Raw genomic sequence first — 17,358 nt, forward strand, 5'->3', positions numbered from 1 at the left:
CCCTTTCTTACTATGAAATTTCCTCTTTATTACTTCTCAAAGTTTATTTTGTCTGATATTAATATAGTCCATATGCTTCTATACAATATTCCTTGCTATAGTTTTTTTTCTTTGCTTTAAATATATTTGTGTTATTAAATTGAAATCATACCTCTTGTAATCTACATATAATACAATGAAGTGTTTTTTAGTGGATTCTGATAATCTCTTTATTGCTTGAGGCCCATTGATATTACTGGCCTATTTGTATTACATTTGTTCTCCTTTTTTTTTTTAAATTGCTTTGTTTCTTGCCTTTGTTTATGGAAATATTTCTGTCTCTATTTCCCCATCCTTCTCTTTCTCTCCTAATTAATATTCAATTTTACTTTCACTATTATCTTTTCAGTTTAATTTTCTTGTATTATTTAGTGTTTGCTCTAAGGATCATGAAAGGACTAAAAGGCTAAAGATAAATATCCATCCTTAATTTACTCATGTCCAACCAGAATATGATGGCATTATTGCAAAATGTTATAACTTTTCAAAAATACAATTCCATTTGCACCCACTTGGCTATTATTACTATGTAATTTACTTTTACTATGTTTTATAAACCTCATAATACAGTAATATTATCCTAGATTTAAACAGTCAATTGTCTTTAAGGAATATGTTTAAAGTCTCTTCTATTTATCAACTGTTTTTCCCTTTACAAGTCGCCTCACTTCTTTGTTTTATGCCAAGGATTCAATCTAGGATTAATTCTATTCAGCCTAAAGACATTTATTTAATGTTTTTTGAAATTAAAGTCTTATTACAGTGAATTCTCTCAGCATTTTTCTCTCAAAATGTTATCATATTTTTTAATATAAATCTTCATTTTTGAAGGTTATTTTTACTGAACAATTCTGGGTTTCATTATGTCTTATGAGAATTCAGTTGTCTTTATTGTTATATTATTTTCTCTGAACATATATTTATTCCTTGGATGCCTTAAATATCTTTTCTTTCAGAAATTAGAATCATATTAAATATATTTTAAAAAAACATTAAAATGTTTGAAAATTAATAATACACTTCTAAATAATGAAATAAGTAATCACAAAAAAATAAGAAACATGAATATTTTCTGTGAATCTTAGTTTTCACTTATTTGACTGTCATGTACCCAGATTTACTTTGGTTTTGTAATTATTTTCATTGCAATTCACTGAAAATTGTACAGGTGATTTATGCCCTGAGGGCATAAACTTGGAGAATGATCTCTTTAAAATATTATTCTCTGCCATACTTTTCCCTTCCTTTTTAACCATAAGTACATGTATATTAGTTGGTTCTCCAATTACCTCTATGTTTGTTAGTTCACATATCTGAGTTGTTGGTGTTTCTGCTTCTATTGATATATATGATATGATATGACACATTATGTACAATATTATTCTCCTGATATGTTAGTAATTATTTTATATTACTATATTGTGGTCATCATAGATGACACAATGTCCTATCAACTCTTGATTTTAGGAACTGATCGAATGAGTCTACATTAGACTTTTTTTCTGAGGATGTTTGTTTTATTCATAGAACAAAGTCTTTTCTCTGGGTATAGCTGTCTCAATTCTTAACTTAATGCCAGGGATATTCACATAAGACTGAACCATTCTGGTTGTGTCAAAACTCCTACCTCTTTCCATTCTTTGCAATGGCTGAAATTCTCTGTTAAAATCTCAGATCCCCAGATGTATACTATGTATGTTGTGCCTGCCTTCCTGTACATCTATAGTATATTATTCTACTATAAATTTTAGCAGAAATCTATACATATACCTTAGTTGGGCTCCTCTGTGGTTCTCTGGTTCTTTCCTCTCTGTACCCTCGCCCTGAATTCTGATCTCTGTTTTTTCAACGCAGCAGAATTGCTAGTCTCTTTTCATGTTCCTCTTCCCTGTAGTAAAATTCTTCCCAGGCAAAAGGCTAAGGTGAATTATAGCTGATCATATTGTTTCTTTTCTGCTGTTCAATTCCTAAAAACAGTGAGTTCACATATTTTGCCCAGATTTGTATTTGCTTAATATGAAACAGTATATCTAGCTAATATATCTTAGCCTCAGATTGAAAGCTTTATGGTATAAAGTGTTCTTTATTAGTGGCCTTATATTTAGACTTTATTTATCATATACCAAATATGAATATAATATTATTGAAGCCAATATATAAGTCAATTTAAAGATAATAAATTGTTTTATCTGAAATAAACAAGCAAGTATATCATTAAGACTGACACGCAACATATTACTCTTAAAAATATATTTAAAATGTATTTTAACACTATTAAAATATAAGAAATACATTGTAATTGTTAGTTATTTTAAGCAACTATCAGCAAAAGTCTGTGGTTTTCCTTTTTAAAAAATTGAATAAGACATTATAAAATTCCAAAGATATTTTTAAAGATATGTAGGGATTGTTGACAATAAGATTTGGGCACTATGGCATACTTTTGTAACTAAGAGTACTTTAAACAAAAATTAAAACAAATAAACCATTGAAAGACCTTTCTAATTTTAAAAGAAAATTTATTAGAGATGAATTTACTTTGATTTTTGCAAACATTGCTTTCAAATGTTGTATTATTCTGAGATGAACACACTGCTTGAAATTCTATCTATGTCATTTCTCTTCAAGGATGTCTCAGAAACAGACTATACTGCTGCAGTCCACGTTTTAGTAATGCTTGAATATCATGCAGAACTCTCTTTAAACTAGGCCAAGATATTTCTTCTGAAAACTTGATTGAAGAAACTCTCCATCAGGCCATAGTTGCAGGCTGGGAGAAAGAAGGCAGTAGAGCAGGAGTGGGGACCATGGGCATTTGGGCACTTCTTCCTGTAATTTAACTTGTGTTTTCAGGGCATGTCCAGGCCTGATCACATATATACCTCTTCCATTTGATGATAAAGTGCTGTCATGCACACTCAAATTTATGGCTTGATAGGTCGGATAATACACAATTCAAGTTGAACATCTCAGGTTGCATGGTAACTCGGTCCCCATGGTTAAGCAATCATTTTTAAGGCTAAGTAGTAGGACAAGAGATTTTTCCTCCAAAGGAAATTAATTATTGACAGAGGATAGCAGGACTTTGCTTCCAAATTAGGAGGGAATACATTTCAATTCACCTATAGGTACTTGTCAAAGGCTCCAACCAGCATCTGTACCTGGTGCTGACACTTTTGGGCACTTTTGGCTCTATTGGATTACATGGCCGAAGTGGTAGAGCAGCTCACACACCAGTCCATACCTGCTGCAGAGAGTTTTCAAGTTCAGAGTCCCACACAAACCATCATCTTTTCAGGTGACTTGGTAAATGGATAGAAATAAAACACCAAATGGAAGAATATGCTGCTTTCAAAATCTGAAGAAGCCCACTAGGCATAGTTGTGCCTCTTTTTTGGTTCTAAGATGGGCCAGATGTAACAATTTTTCCTTTACATAGATTGGGTTTGAGACACACTGGGACACTATGAGACAAATCCCAGGTAAAATTCTGTCAATCACCTGACTTTCATACTCCTCTATTCAAGTTGGTGGATCACATTGATATTTTGGTTCTCCTGTAATCGGTGCTAGTTCAGAGTCTAGTGATCTCAGAATAACCAATCATTTCCTTTTCCCCCAGTGCACAGTTATTCTGATAAAAGGCATAGGTTTTTGGAAGGAAGACTGGGAGAAAGACTAAGCACACTTATTTTGGGTATGCATTGGGGTCCTTCCTCAAGAGGACCTGGCATGCTCTATATTCAATGGGTTCTAGGTCTCTAACTTGGCCCAAGTTTGGGAATTTCTTGAGTGGTCATGACTCGGTTATTATGATTCATATTGGTCTTTTTTTCTCTTGACCTTGAACATATCTGCTTTTATAGGTTAAGTATGAATTTAGTAGGCTTCCTATCTATTTCACTTAGGAACATCATAATCAACTAGCCAACACCATAGGTCTATATGAGTCAGACCATTCTGATTGCTGTTTTGATTCTACTGTCCATTATGGTAACCCTGACACTTGTTTTTTTGTAAGTTGAGTGCTGCACTTGGCCCCTGTTACTCTGGAACTCAATTACTCCCATTGCATTTAGGCTTCCCATTTCAGTGATAGTAGTTCCCACTGTAAGATCAGGCTTATAAAGAAAAATGATGACGAAACTCTTCAAGTATGCCTTGATCTGTTCCTTTCTGTGTTTCTCATAGTGGTGGTGAAAAATAGTAGTGGTCCCTCTGGACCCTCTCAGTGTTAGTAGATCTTAAATGACAAACCTATTCTTAATATTCCAATGTCTGTAAGGACTACTGTTTTTCTTTCTTTCTTATCTGAAAACCCAGACAAATACTGCTTTTATTTATATAAAATATATATATATAATATATATACACACAAATTAATTCTCTTTCTGGAAAATATATATAAGGGTATATTATATTTTATATGGAAATATATTTTTATTATATTCTTATATAAAACATATATGCATATATATGTATATATGCATATATGTGTAAATATATGTATATATGTATGTGTGTGTGTATATGTGGAATTGGCTCATGATTATGGATCCTGGAAAGTCCTAAGATCTGCAGTTGGCAAGCTGGAGACTAGAATTATGATGAAATAGTTCTGATTCCAAGTCCAAATGCTTGATAACTGGAGAATCAATGGGGTAACTTAAGAGTCTGAATGGAAGACAGCAGGCAAAAAAGCGAATCCTCCCTTATTCAGTGTTTTTTTTTTTTTTTTTTTTTATTCTGGCCTTTAAAAAGATTAGGTGAGGCCCACCTACTTTGGGAAAGGACAATCTATTCAGGCTACAGATTCAACTATTAATCTCTTCCAGAAGCAGCCCTATAGTCACATCCAGAATAATGTTTAACCAAATATCTGGACATTCTGTGGCCCAGTTAAATTGACATATAAAATTAACCATCACCAGTTTAAATCTTTAGCCTATTTTGCAAGTATATGTTTACTTTTTAAATTTTTCTAAAAACAAACAAAAAATGTAACAGGGCAAAACTAAAAATTATACTGTGGGAAAATAATAATTAGCTTTTGAAATATTTATCTAGTATTTATTTTTCTTTTTTTCAGTGTATTTTTTTGAGTTAAGAAGAAGTAAATTATTTCCAGGAAGTGAGGGCTACTTAGTTTATTGATATTTGAAATAAAAGCAAAAATAAACCAATGGGACCTAATCAAACTGACAAGCTTTTGCACAGCAAGGGAAACCAAAAAGAAAACAAAAAGACAACTTACAGAATGGGAGAAAATAGTTGCAAATGATGCAATGGACAAGGGATTAATCTCTAGAATATACAAACATCCTATAGAACTCAACAGCAAAAAAGCCAACAACCCAATTGAAAAATGGTCAAAAGACCTGAATAGACATTTCTCCAAGGAAGATATACAGACGGCCAACAAGCACTTGAAACAATGCTCAACATCCCTGATTATTAGAGAAATGCACATCAAAACTACCACATGATACCACCTCACACCAGTCAGAATGGCCATCATTAAGAAGTCCACAAATAACAAATGCTGGAGAGGATATGGAGAAAAGGGAACCCTCCTGCACTGCTGGTGGGAAGGTAAGCTGGTAAAACCACTATGGAGAACAGGATGGAGGTACCTTAGAAAACTATACATAGAACTACCATATGACACAGCAATCCCACTCTTGGGCATATATCCAGACAAAACTTTCCTTAAAAAAACACATGCACCCACATGTTCATTGCAGCACTATTCACAATAGCCAAGACATGGAAACAACCCAAATGTCCACTGACAGACAGTTGGATTAGGAAGATGTGGCATATATACACAATGGAATACTACTTAGCCTTAAAAAAGAACCACATAATGCCATTTGCAGCAACATAGATGGAACTAGAGACTCTCATACTGAGTGAAGTAGGTCAGAAAGAAAAAGACAAATACCATATGATATCACATATCTGGAATCTAATAGGTGGCACAAAGGAAACTTTCCAAAGAAAATAAAATCATGGACTTGGAGAATAGACTTGTGGTTGCCAAGGAGAAGGGGAGGGAGTGGGACAGACTGGGAGCTTGGGGTCAATAGATGCAGAATGTTGCCTTTGAAATGGATTAGCAATGAGATTCTATTGTGTAGCACTGGGAACTCTGTCTAGTCACTTATGATGGAACACTTAATGTAAGAAAAAAGAATGTATACATGCATGTGTAACTAGGTCACCATGCTGTACAGTAGAAAATATATATATAAATAAATGATAAAAAAATTAAAGAAAATAATTATATTTTTGTACTCTTATTTTTTAATGAATTTTATGTTTGACTAAATTATTTTTTTAGACTCCAAAATATTTTGAATGAGTGGAAAATCTTTGAAAAGTAAATTGTTTCCATAGGTATATGAATCAAAGTAGAATGTTGAATCATATCTAATTTAATGTAAGATACAGATTCAGTTTCCTGCACATTTTAATACAATAGAATAGGATGTTAAATGAAATATTTATTAACTGCAAAAAAGGTATGATACAATATTTTATTAAAGGATTATTATAATTAAGTTAAATATATGGAAAAATAATGGGGAAGTATACAGAAAAAATAAAACTAATTTTAATTTGTGTATATATACATAAAATTTCCACTGAAATTTTATAACAGTATATAGCCTTATTCCTGCTTTATATTTTGGCAGATTATTAGTAATTTCCATAATATTAGTATGGGGTAAGTATTTCTGACATAACACATGATCTTTGCCCCACATCATTTAACATTCTACAATTTAAACTAAATTGCATCATTATCCCTGGATTACCTTTGTTTCAGTCAATATATTTAACAATATTGATAACAATGAATCACTTTTTTTTTTCCTGTGTATAAATGTGAGAACATTAGTATATATGCTGTGGGAGACATTATGATTTATTTCCTACATTGCTCCTTACTAGTTTTACTTATTTTTCCTTTATTTTATTGAGAAATTAGTACAAATTTATTCATAAAAAGGTATAAGCATATACAAATTAAAAACAAAAGAAAAAGTTTAAAACTGTATAGCTACTTAAAATATTATGTATCTTTTGAGCATATTTTTATGAAAAAACAGATATAAAAAATTGAAATTATATTATACACTATATTTTTTAAAATTTTCTCACTCAAATGATTTACATCAACCATGATTTTTTTTTTTTTGGTCTTTTTGTCCTTTTAGGGCCACAATCATGGTATAGGAGATTCCCAGGATAGGGGTCAAATTGGAGCTGTAGCCACCGGCCCCTGCCAGAGCCACAGCAATGCCAGATCCGAGCCACATCTGCAACCTACACCATAGCTCATGGCAATGCTAGATCCTGATCCCGCTCAACAAGGTGAGGGATCAAACCTACAACCTCATGGTTTCTAGTCAGATTAGTTTCCACTGCGTCATGAAGGGAACACCCCACATCAACCATAATTTTAATGGGTGTATCCCCATAATATGTAGACTGTAATTTTAATGGCTATAGATGATGGCATTGTACATATTCTAACCACATTAATAAGGTGAATATTTTAGTTGTTTCCATTTTTTTTTGCCAAATTAAATAGAGCTTCCAATACATATAAATTTTCTATCTACCTATATATCTTTTTTATCCTTTCCTAGTTATATTTTTTCATTAAAAGTATCTGCTTTTCTTTTTCTCTTCTTAGAATAAAAGAACTAGCAATTCATAAACATGTACAAAAATATTTATTATAAAAAGCTTGAAAAAAGTATTAAAAAAATGCAGTCATTAAAATAATGTTATTTATATATCTAAGATGTAATTTTAGTTAAAAAAGGCAATTTTTTAATTACTTATGATCTGATTTTTCTAATAATCACTGACAATTAAACCTGATGTGTATAATGTAAATGTATACGTTTAGACAAAGGAAATATTTGGTTTTTAAGAAATACATGTTGAAACTCTAACAATTTTATAGGTAAATAGATAGGTAAATAGATTGATGGAGGTAAATCTTTTTCTTTTGGATTTTATAGTTTAGTGGGCACAATGAATAATTTCACCAAATGGTATGAGCATCATGATAGGTAAGTGAAATGTGATTTACAATTACAGAGCAAGCATATTTATTCTAGCCTAAAGAGTCAGGAAAGGTGTCCCTAAGAAGAAAATTTTAAAATGAGATTTGAGAAACATTTAGGTAGGGGAAAATGCAGAGAAAAGGAAGGGCTTTAAAGGGTGAGAGAGATATCTGCAAACATCAGGTGTGGCAGCTGGAACAGGCCTTCTGAGTAATGAAGAAAATGAAATGAAGCAAAACAAAACAATTGGTATGTATAGGGTGTATAGCAAAGTGGATAAAGGTGGCAGAGACACATCTGGAAATGTGAACAAGATAATGGATGATGCATAAATAAGGCTCTACAATCCACGCAATTAATATAACAATAAAATAGATTATTTTTAATATTAATATTATCCCCTTTAATAGAAGCAGTGTAGATTCAACACACACACACACACACACACACACACACACACACACATACACACAGACACTGCCCAATATAATAGAAATTTTTATGAGACCAACTCTGGTTTGTAAGACTTTGGTTCTTATACACTGTACCTGTTTGAATATTTTTAAGCTGAGAAATAACATGACTAGATTTGTGATGCAGAAAAGTCAACTTTAGTATGGAAAATTGTTTGGAATATAGCAAGAGGGAATGGTTCATATAAGATATGATGAATTTCTATACTGGCTCAGTATGGAAGTTTATGGCTTTTCTGTACTGGCTCAGTGGAAATGAATCTGACTAGCATCCATGGGGACGCGGGTTCAATTCCTGGCCTCACTCAGTGGGTTAAGAATCCAACATTTCCGTAAGCTGTGGTGTAGGTTGCACAATCAGTTCAGATTCCATGTTGCTGTGGTTGTGGCACAGGCTGGCAGCTGTAGCTCCAATTTGACCCCTAGCCTAGGAAACCCCATATCCTGTGGGTGTGGCTCTAAACACACACACACACACACACACACACACACACACACACACAGAGTGAATGAAACCAGGGAGGTAACCACAGAGATGGAGACCGATGGATTGGGAGGATATTTCAGAAAAGACAAGGCTGAATGTAATTTTTTTAACACTGAGCTTGAAAGTGAAGGGCAAATAAAATATAAATCCAAGTTCGTAATTTTTTCTACCATAAAAAATAGATTCAAATAGTCGATAATTCATTGGATAGAACAGGACACCAAAAAAATAGGTGCAGCCAGGATGGAATAGGAATTGTGAAGTGTATGATGGAAGAAATTAGGGTAGAGCAGGCTAGTAAAGACTCAAGTTGCAGAAGAGTCAGATTTGCAAAAATGTTAGGATATTTTCAAACTCAAAATTTCTGTGAATACATGATCCACCTGTATCTTTTAAATACTCAATGAACAACTTTCCACACTAGGACATTTACTTCTAAGATGGGGCCGAATTAGAAGAAAGGAAGATCATTTATGAGATGAATCCTGATACTTTCATCAAATTTTACATATAGCCAATGGAAAAAGCCCTGTGTGTTCTATATCATTTGAAATTTCAAATCAGTCTATAAAACATGTACATTAAAAAAATGAGAACATCATTGTTGAAAGATGTCATAAAATCATATAGGGAATAATCTATGAGATTAAAATTCTCTCTATGATTGGTTTCTCTGATGACCAAGCCTGTGCATCTGAAAACAATACATTGAAGACAGGTAAAATTTTAAAATTATGGTATACATCCTAAATTTATTATCATGCTAAGTGCAAAACTTCCCCACATGATTTCTTTGAGTTTAGTGATTTTAAATGTAATCAAGCATATATAACTATTTTACACTTCAAATCTAAACTCATGGATTTTTTTCTTGTTAATATACTAGAGGGTTAAATCATAGAAGCATTCTATTAAATATCTTGGGAGCACTGTTTGAAAAATATATTTTTATTTTAAATTTAGTCTCTCACAATGTGTAAGTATTTAAAAATTTGGAGAATGATAAAACTAAAATGTTTGGTCTCCCCACAGTGAAAAGATGACCATTGCAATCATCATTCCAGTGATATAATGTGGAGATAAAATGCTATTTGTCAAAATTATTTTTTCACCGTAATAATAATGCATATATTTATAGAACTCTTATTTTCTACCCTTCTGAAGCTTCACACTGACCAAGATAAAGGAGATGGAAATTTAAAATACATATTAACTGGAGATGGGGCTGGCAGTCTGTTCGTGATAGATGAAAATACAGGAGATATTCATGCAGCAAAGAAATTAGACAGAGAAGAAAAGTCCCTGTATGTTCTGCGTGCCAAGGCTATAGACAGAAAGACCGGGCGGCAGGTGGAGCCTGAATCCGAATTTATCATTAAAATCCATGATATCAATGACAATGAACCAAAATTCACAAAAGACTTATACACTGCCAGTGTTCCGGAAATGTCTGGAGTTGGTAGGTATTTGTTAATCCGTGTAAACTAAATTTTTATTTATTTTATGTTTGACTAAAGTAATTATTATGGACATATAGCTATAATGTGTGGTTTCTTTCAAGAGAAGAACTATTACCGAAACTATTATTTAGTGTTAGCTATCTCACTTCTATTGATTTTCAACTGTATGTTTTTAATGTCTTTTGCTATTTTGTAAGTGATATTGAAGATGATAACTGAGAACAATTATTCCATTGCATTTCAACCATCTTTACCTCTACTCAGCTACCATTCAAACGGCAGTCAAGTTGAATGTAACTTTTGCTTGAAATGAAAGGGATTTCAAATAGTGTCAGCAGTTTTAGACAGTTTTGCTTGCATTCTTTTGCATAATAACAACTAATGCTTGCATTTGACAAATTTCTTTTGATCGTCTCATTTGATCATTGAAACAACTTCATGTGGTGAGCATGGGAAATAGAACTTTAAAACCCCATTCTGTTAATTAGAAACCTTGGATTCAGAAAGATTAAGCAATTGAATTAACATCAAATATACTGATAGCATAACAATGATATTTTGATTCTTTTTAATGTTATTTTATGTTCCACCAGTAATTGTTTATCATGGAAAACTAAAAGTAATTGTTTTGTTTTTTAAGGCTGCCTATAATTTTAGATGGCATTTGTTATTATACAATGCTGTTTTCTGTATATGTAACTACATTTAGCTGTAATTATATGAAAGGATTAGATTTGTTAATGAGATGAGAACTAACGCTTAAATCATAGTATATTTCTAAAAAAATTCAGTGGCATAAACTTACTATAATATCCCAAATATGCAACTGATTTTCAAATTCTGATATTTAGTTGAATATTATTTCAAAAGCAGTTATAAGCATATAACTCTGATATTACTGTAACTAATACATGGGTCTGTCTAAAATAATTTCTTAAAGAAAAAATTATCTTATGTCCACCTTTACTGAGTTATTGATGTTAAATACCTCTTAACTATGTGTGCCATCTAGCCATTAGAACTAAAAGTTTTAAAGAAGTTATTTCCTCTAACCTCAGAGGAAATCCCATCTGTCAGAGAAAAGTACAGTTCTTCTGCCCTTCCAGGAATTCATTCCAATAATATGACAGGGATTTATCAAATTAGATAGGAGTTCTATGAAATAAAAAAACCTGGGATGAAATATGTCTGTGTCTGTGTGTTTGTTTTTAATTCTTTGGGGGGGGGGGCACAGGTGCAGCATGTGGAAGTTCCCGGGATAGGGGTCAAATCTGAGCTACAGCTGCCAGCCTAAACCACCACTACAGCAATGCCAGATCCAAGGCACGTTTGTGACCTACACTGCAGTTTGTGGCAAAGCCAGATCCTTAACCCAATGAGTGGGGCCAGGGATCGAACCCGCATTTTCATGGATACTAGTCAGGTTCGTGACCACTGAGCCACAACGAGAGCTCCTTTTTTTAATATTTTAAAATATCTGTTAGCCTGGTACAGTTCTATGAAAGTACTGGATTGGTCCATATAGGTTGATCAGTAGATTAATGTAGATATACATCATGTCATTTTGTGGGTTAATTATGACCTCCATTTCAGCTTCCTATTGATAAGCATTCTAAAGTAGTCTGGTTTTTGGATTAACATTCCTTTAACTGTGGTAAAACACTGTTGTTTTGTGTGTGTGTGTGTGTGTGTGTGTGTTATCTTGCCAGATATTTTGACACTTAATAGTACAAAAACTTCCACTTATTCTTCTCCAAAAAGATATGATTAGACTTACAGGAGTAAAAAGTGTAATTAAGATGAAAGATATTTGAATATGATAAATTTTGATAATAATTGATTTAAATTTGTATAACTTAAATTTTGTAAAGCATTACTTCACAATTAAAAACAGAGTACTTGAAGTTTTAATGTGGCACAGAGGGCTAAAGATCTAGTGTTGTCAATATTGTGGCTCTGGTCACTGCTGTGGCACAGGTTATCAATACCTGGCCTGGAAATTCCATATGCTATGAGTGCAGCTGAAGAAAAAAAAAAGAATATTTGTCAGAAAACATATATATATATTTAAATTGAAATAATCTGCATTTTCTTATATTATTTTGTGTTATTTAATAGGATATTATCTGTCAATTGGTATATTCTCATAATCTGTACACTTAAAGATAGTCTTTCTCATCTGAAATATTAATAGAATCTAGATTCTATTAATAGTTTTCAAATACGTATTACTATCAGAACTAGACTAAGTGCTTCTCTTTTATTTTTTTAAAACCCTTCACTTGTTCAATACCTATATTAAAATATAGAATATATGTTTACACATGGGAAAAGGCTTACGCATTATCTTGTACAAAAAAAAAATCCTTCATATAAGGCAATCCAATTTATATATGCTTTAAATTGTGGGCAATACAATTTCTCATTAACAGACCTTAAATATGAGAATTTGGGCCATTCCAATTACATTCCCTGCAATATAATTCTAAAAAAACTGAGGAAAGCATAAAAGAGGCAGCTGTACGACTCTGGTTGCAGACTTCAGTACAAATAAATTAAGAACTACAGGTACGAGGTTCCTGTCAGGATTTAGTGGAAACAAATCTGACTAATATCCATGAGGATGCAAGTTCAATCCTTGACCTTGCTCAGTGGGTTAAGGATCTGGTATTGCCATGAGTGGTTTAGGTCACAGATGTAGCTCAGATCTGGCTTGCTGTGGGTGCAGAACTAAAAAGACAAAAAAAAAAAGAACTATAGGTAAATCTTGATCATATTTATAAAGTGTAGTTATTAATTTTGGTACTAATATTGATATTACTGCACTAATTGACTTCTCCTTGGCCCGCCCATAGACTTTGTATATGTATCTATTTTTAAACATAAATGTACATTTTTATAAGTATAATATATACATGGAAGATACTATACTTGGTTTAATTTCCTCTTATAATAAATAAGTGAAATTGAGCTCAAAAGAGTTAAACTGGCTTGCCCAAAAACTTACTATACTAGTTTTAAAAAGAAAAAAAAAAAGTTAATAAAATGCAGAGCTTAGCAGGATAATTTTAATACTGTAATATTTTTATCCACTATAAAATAATTATTATGCAAAATATTTTGAAAGCTTCTAATTTTATTAGATTCATAGCAACTCCTCAAAAACAGCATTTTTATTATTTTATTCTTTTAATTCAAATTTCTCTCAATAAAATTAAATCCAAGTAACAGTAAGGGAAGGGAAGACTGCATATTACAATATTACAATAAGATTTATGTAATAATCATAATTTATATTATGTCTAAATAAAAAGTAAATTTATTTATATCCTGAAATTGTATTCTTCTTTTGTAACCCTCTTACCTAATTTAAAGTAAAATACAACTTAACTTTCTACTTTTGCACATATGATTTTCTCTGCTGTTTCCTATGCAAATAACCATTTACAGAGAAATGTAAAGGGTGATACTTGGAAACTTTGTTATACATAGATAACCCATATAATATCACATCACATAATAATGCTTCTCTAAAGGAAGTAATGCCCAGTGATTTACTCTAAACTTATTTTTGTTGTATTAGAGATTTTAACTTAAAGAACTGAAAAACTATTATTAACTTTGGGGGTAAATGAAGTCAAAGAGAATAAAGTATAAATTCTTTATTCTCATTTTACTGGGCTTTCCAATGTTGTATTCCAATGTTCTCCTTTATACTGTCCCCTTCCATTTGGTTATTTTTGTCTTCATATTTTGTCTTTCCTTTTTTCTCTCTCACAAAATCCTCTCCTTGCTTTTTTCCCTCTGCCTCTGCTTCTTTTTGTCAGATTCATAAGCCATATTTCATTTTGGTTTTCAAAAATCATGTGTCCCCTCCCCCCCACACTTTTTAGTTAAAATCAAATGACTTCAGGAGTTCCCATCGTGGCTCAGTGGTTAACAAATCTGACTAGGAACCATGAGGTTGTGGGTGCGATCCCTGGCCTTGCTCAGTGGGCTAAGCATCAGGCATTAACATGAGTTGTGGTGTAGGTTGCAGATGCGGCTCGGATCCTGCGTTGCTGTGGCTCTGGCCTAGGCTGGCGGCTGCAGCTCTGATTGGACCCCTAGCCTGGGAACCTCCATGTGCCGCGGAAGTGGCCCTAGAAAAGGCAAAAAGACAAAAAAAAATCAAATGACTTCAATTGACTCTTGAAATCAGAAACACATTAGCATCTTCAACCCAGAACACAAAATCTGGATCATATATAAGGATATATAATGAAAGAAAATGGGATGCACTTTGATTTAGATATTTGTAGGAGATCCCTACATTTTATGTTTTCCATTTTTTGTGGCCATTCGACTTTGATTAAAGATTATCTATCAGCTATATTTGCATGCATTCATCTCCCTCATGGCAAATTCTTATTGTGTAATTTTGGTGGTCTCTCATTTTGGTGGGTATTTCCCTTAACTGGTCCCTCAAAAACTTACCCTCTCATATCATCCCCCTAAAAAAGAATCTGCGTGTAATTTTTCACATATCACACAAATAACTCATCAAAGGATGCTTCATACCCTAATCTAGGCCCTTTCTTAGAGGTTCACCTCCTGTAAATTCAATTATGTGTCCAATCATATGTCCAGATAGGCCATTTAGTAAAGTACTTATTTTTTTATTTAATTTTTTGTTATAGTTGATTTACAATGTTCTGTCAATTTCTGCTGTACATCAAAGTGTCCCAATCACTCACACACACACACACACACACACACACACACACACTCTCTCTCTCTCTCTCTCTCTCTCTCTCTCTCTTTTACTCATATTAACTTCAATCTTGTTCTTTCACAAGTGATTAGATATAGTTCCCTGTGCTATACAGTGGGATCTTGTTGTTTATCCATTCTAAGCATAATAGTTCTCATCATTAACCCCAAACTTGCAGTTCATTCTACTCCCTCCCTAGTACAGTGTTTAGAATGGACCGTCTTTCTTCAGACTGCTTAGGTTGAATCCCCTCCTGTCACCTACCAGGTGTGTGATCACGAGCAACCTTTTTGTGCCCCAAGGCCTACATCCCATGTTTATCATGGGGATAAAATAATGATACAAATCAAGTGCTGAAAACCCTGCCTAGACTATGTAAAGAATTTTATAAATGTTGTGACTCTAGTATGGCTTTGCACTAGAAACTCTGCTGGGGTTTAGAGAGAAAATATTGAACAAAAGCAGACCTAGCCCCTGCCTTTGGAGAGTTTGTATCACACTGGAAAACTTTTTATAGATAACAAATGATATAAATTTTGCTATTAAGAGTTCACTATATTTTACTTTATATTTAATAAAAATGTAAAATACTCATTTTAAATTACTTGAGAATAAACAAAACCATATAGCTCAGAAAATTTAGAGGTACATAGAAATCAAAGTGGCATATTACTTTTTTGTCTTTATAAACAAATATTTATAAAATTAGTACAAAAACACATAAACCACTTTCTATCTAATTTTGATACTAAATAGTATTAACTGGGAGATGTCATTAAATTTACTAAAAACAAAAAACAAAATAGGAAAACACAGTAGTTCCTTTTGTGGCGCAGTAGAAACGAACCTGACTAGTATTCATGAGGAGGTAGGTTCAATCCTTTGCCTCACTCAGTGGGTTAAGGATCTGACATTGTGTGAGCTGTGGTATAGGTTGCAGACGCGACCCAGTTCCCACATTGCTGTTGCTGTGATATAGGCCAACAGCTGTATCTCCAATTTGACTCCTAGCCTGGGGACTTCCACATGCCATACCCGCAGCCCTAAAAAGCTAAGTAAGTAAGTAAATAAATAAATAAATAAATGCATCCATTCCTTAAAGTTCAACACACTAGGTATTTCTTTTTCTCATTTTGCTATGAGAAATATCAATGATATGCTATTAGTGTTTATTAGTGTCTAACACCATTCTAATTACTACCATGATTCTGAGACAGAGGACAGTATTTTACATAGGTGTTTTAGCATTTTAGTCACATTATAGGATTGGTTTCCATTCTAAAAATTCTTTTTTTTTTTTAGGCCAAGTAATTTGGGGTAAGTTCAAAGATCACATACCTATTAATAAAGAGCAAATGATCAAAACCAACTTAACAAGAAAAAACATTATTAAATAGTATAGAAGAGTGTTTCTATCTGCGCCTATAATGAACTGATAGCCACAATAAAAGAAAAATGAGAGTTTGGTAGCAAAAGAAATATCATAAAATTGATTAACTACTTGCATTTCACATCTCAGTTATGCTTAATAATTCATATTTCAAAGAATCCTCAAGTATGAAAACAATTCTTAATATAACTAATATATGTTCACATAGGGTTATATAAAAATAAATTTAAATCAGAAAACCACTTTGGTTGAACTTTTGAACATTATTGTGGGTTGGAAATCACTTTACAATATTTGCTTTGGTCTAACTTGGACATGAGTGGGTGTTTTTTAAATGATAAAAGAGTACATCTAGGCCTGACTGAAATGCAGTGTATCCTCATATAGGACATACCAATTTTGCTGCAGCTAAAGAGACAGAGGCCTCAAGAGGAAGAGCTCAAGTTTTCATTTTATGCTAATTAATTTTGAGAAAATATATAGATGACTTGCTAATTCATATATTGGTATTCAAATACATTGATGGGAAATAAAGATGCCAGTTTAATCTTAGTGTGCAATACATTAGTTCTAGAATCTGCATAAGCTATTCTGCATAAGCTGCATATGCTATAATTCTGCATAAGCTATAATGTTGGGAAACATTTTCTACAACTCAATTAGACAAGCTAT

General features: G+C 32.6%; 1 protein-coding gene across 2 annotated transcripts in view; it reads left to right on the forward strand.

Moving 5' to 3' along the window:
* Positions 1-17,358, forward strand: part of LOC125111892 (cadherin-9) — an 87,010-nt gene that overhangs the window by 40,646 nt on the left and 29,006 nt on the right. For both annotated transcript variants that reach the window (XM_047754044.1, XM_047754053.1), the window contains exon 2: positions 10,248-10,542. In XM_047754044.1, the coding sequence (XP_047610000.1) occupies positions 10,248-10,542 (295 nt within the window). The remainder of the gene's footprint in view (positions 1-10,247; positions 10,543-17,358) is intronic.

This window comes from Phacochoerus africanus, chromosome 1, assembly GCF_016906955.1.
Source record: "Phacochoerus africanus isolate WHEZ1 chromosome 1, ROS_Pafr_v1, whole genome shotgun sequence".
In the NCBI taxonomy this organism is placed as follows: domain Eukaryota; kingdom Metazoa; phylum Chordata; class Mammalia; order Artiodactyla; family Suidae; genus Phacochoerus; species Phacochoerus africanus.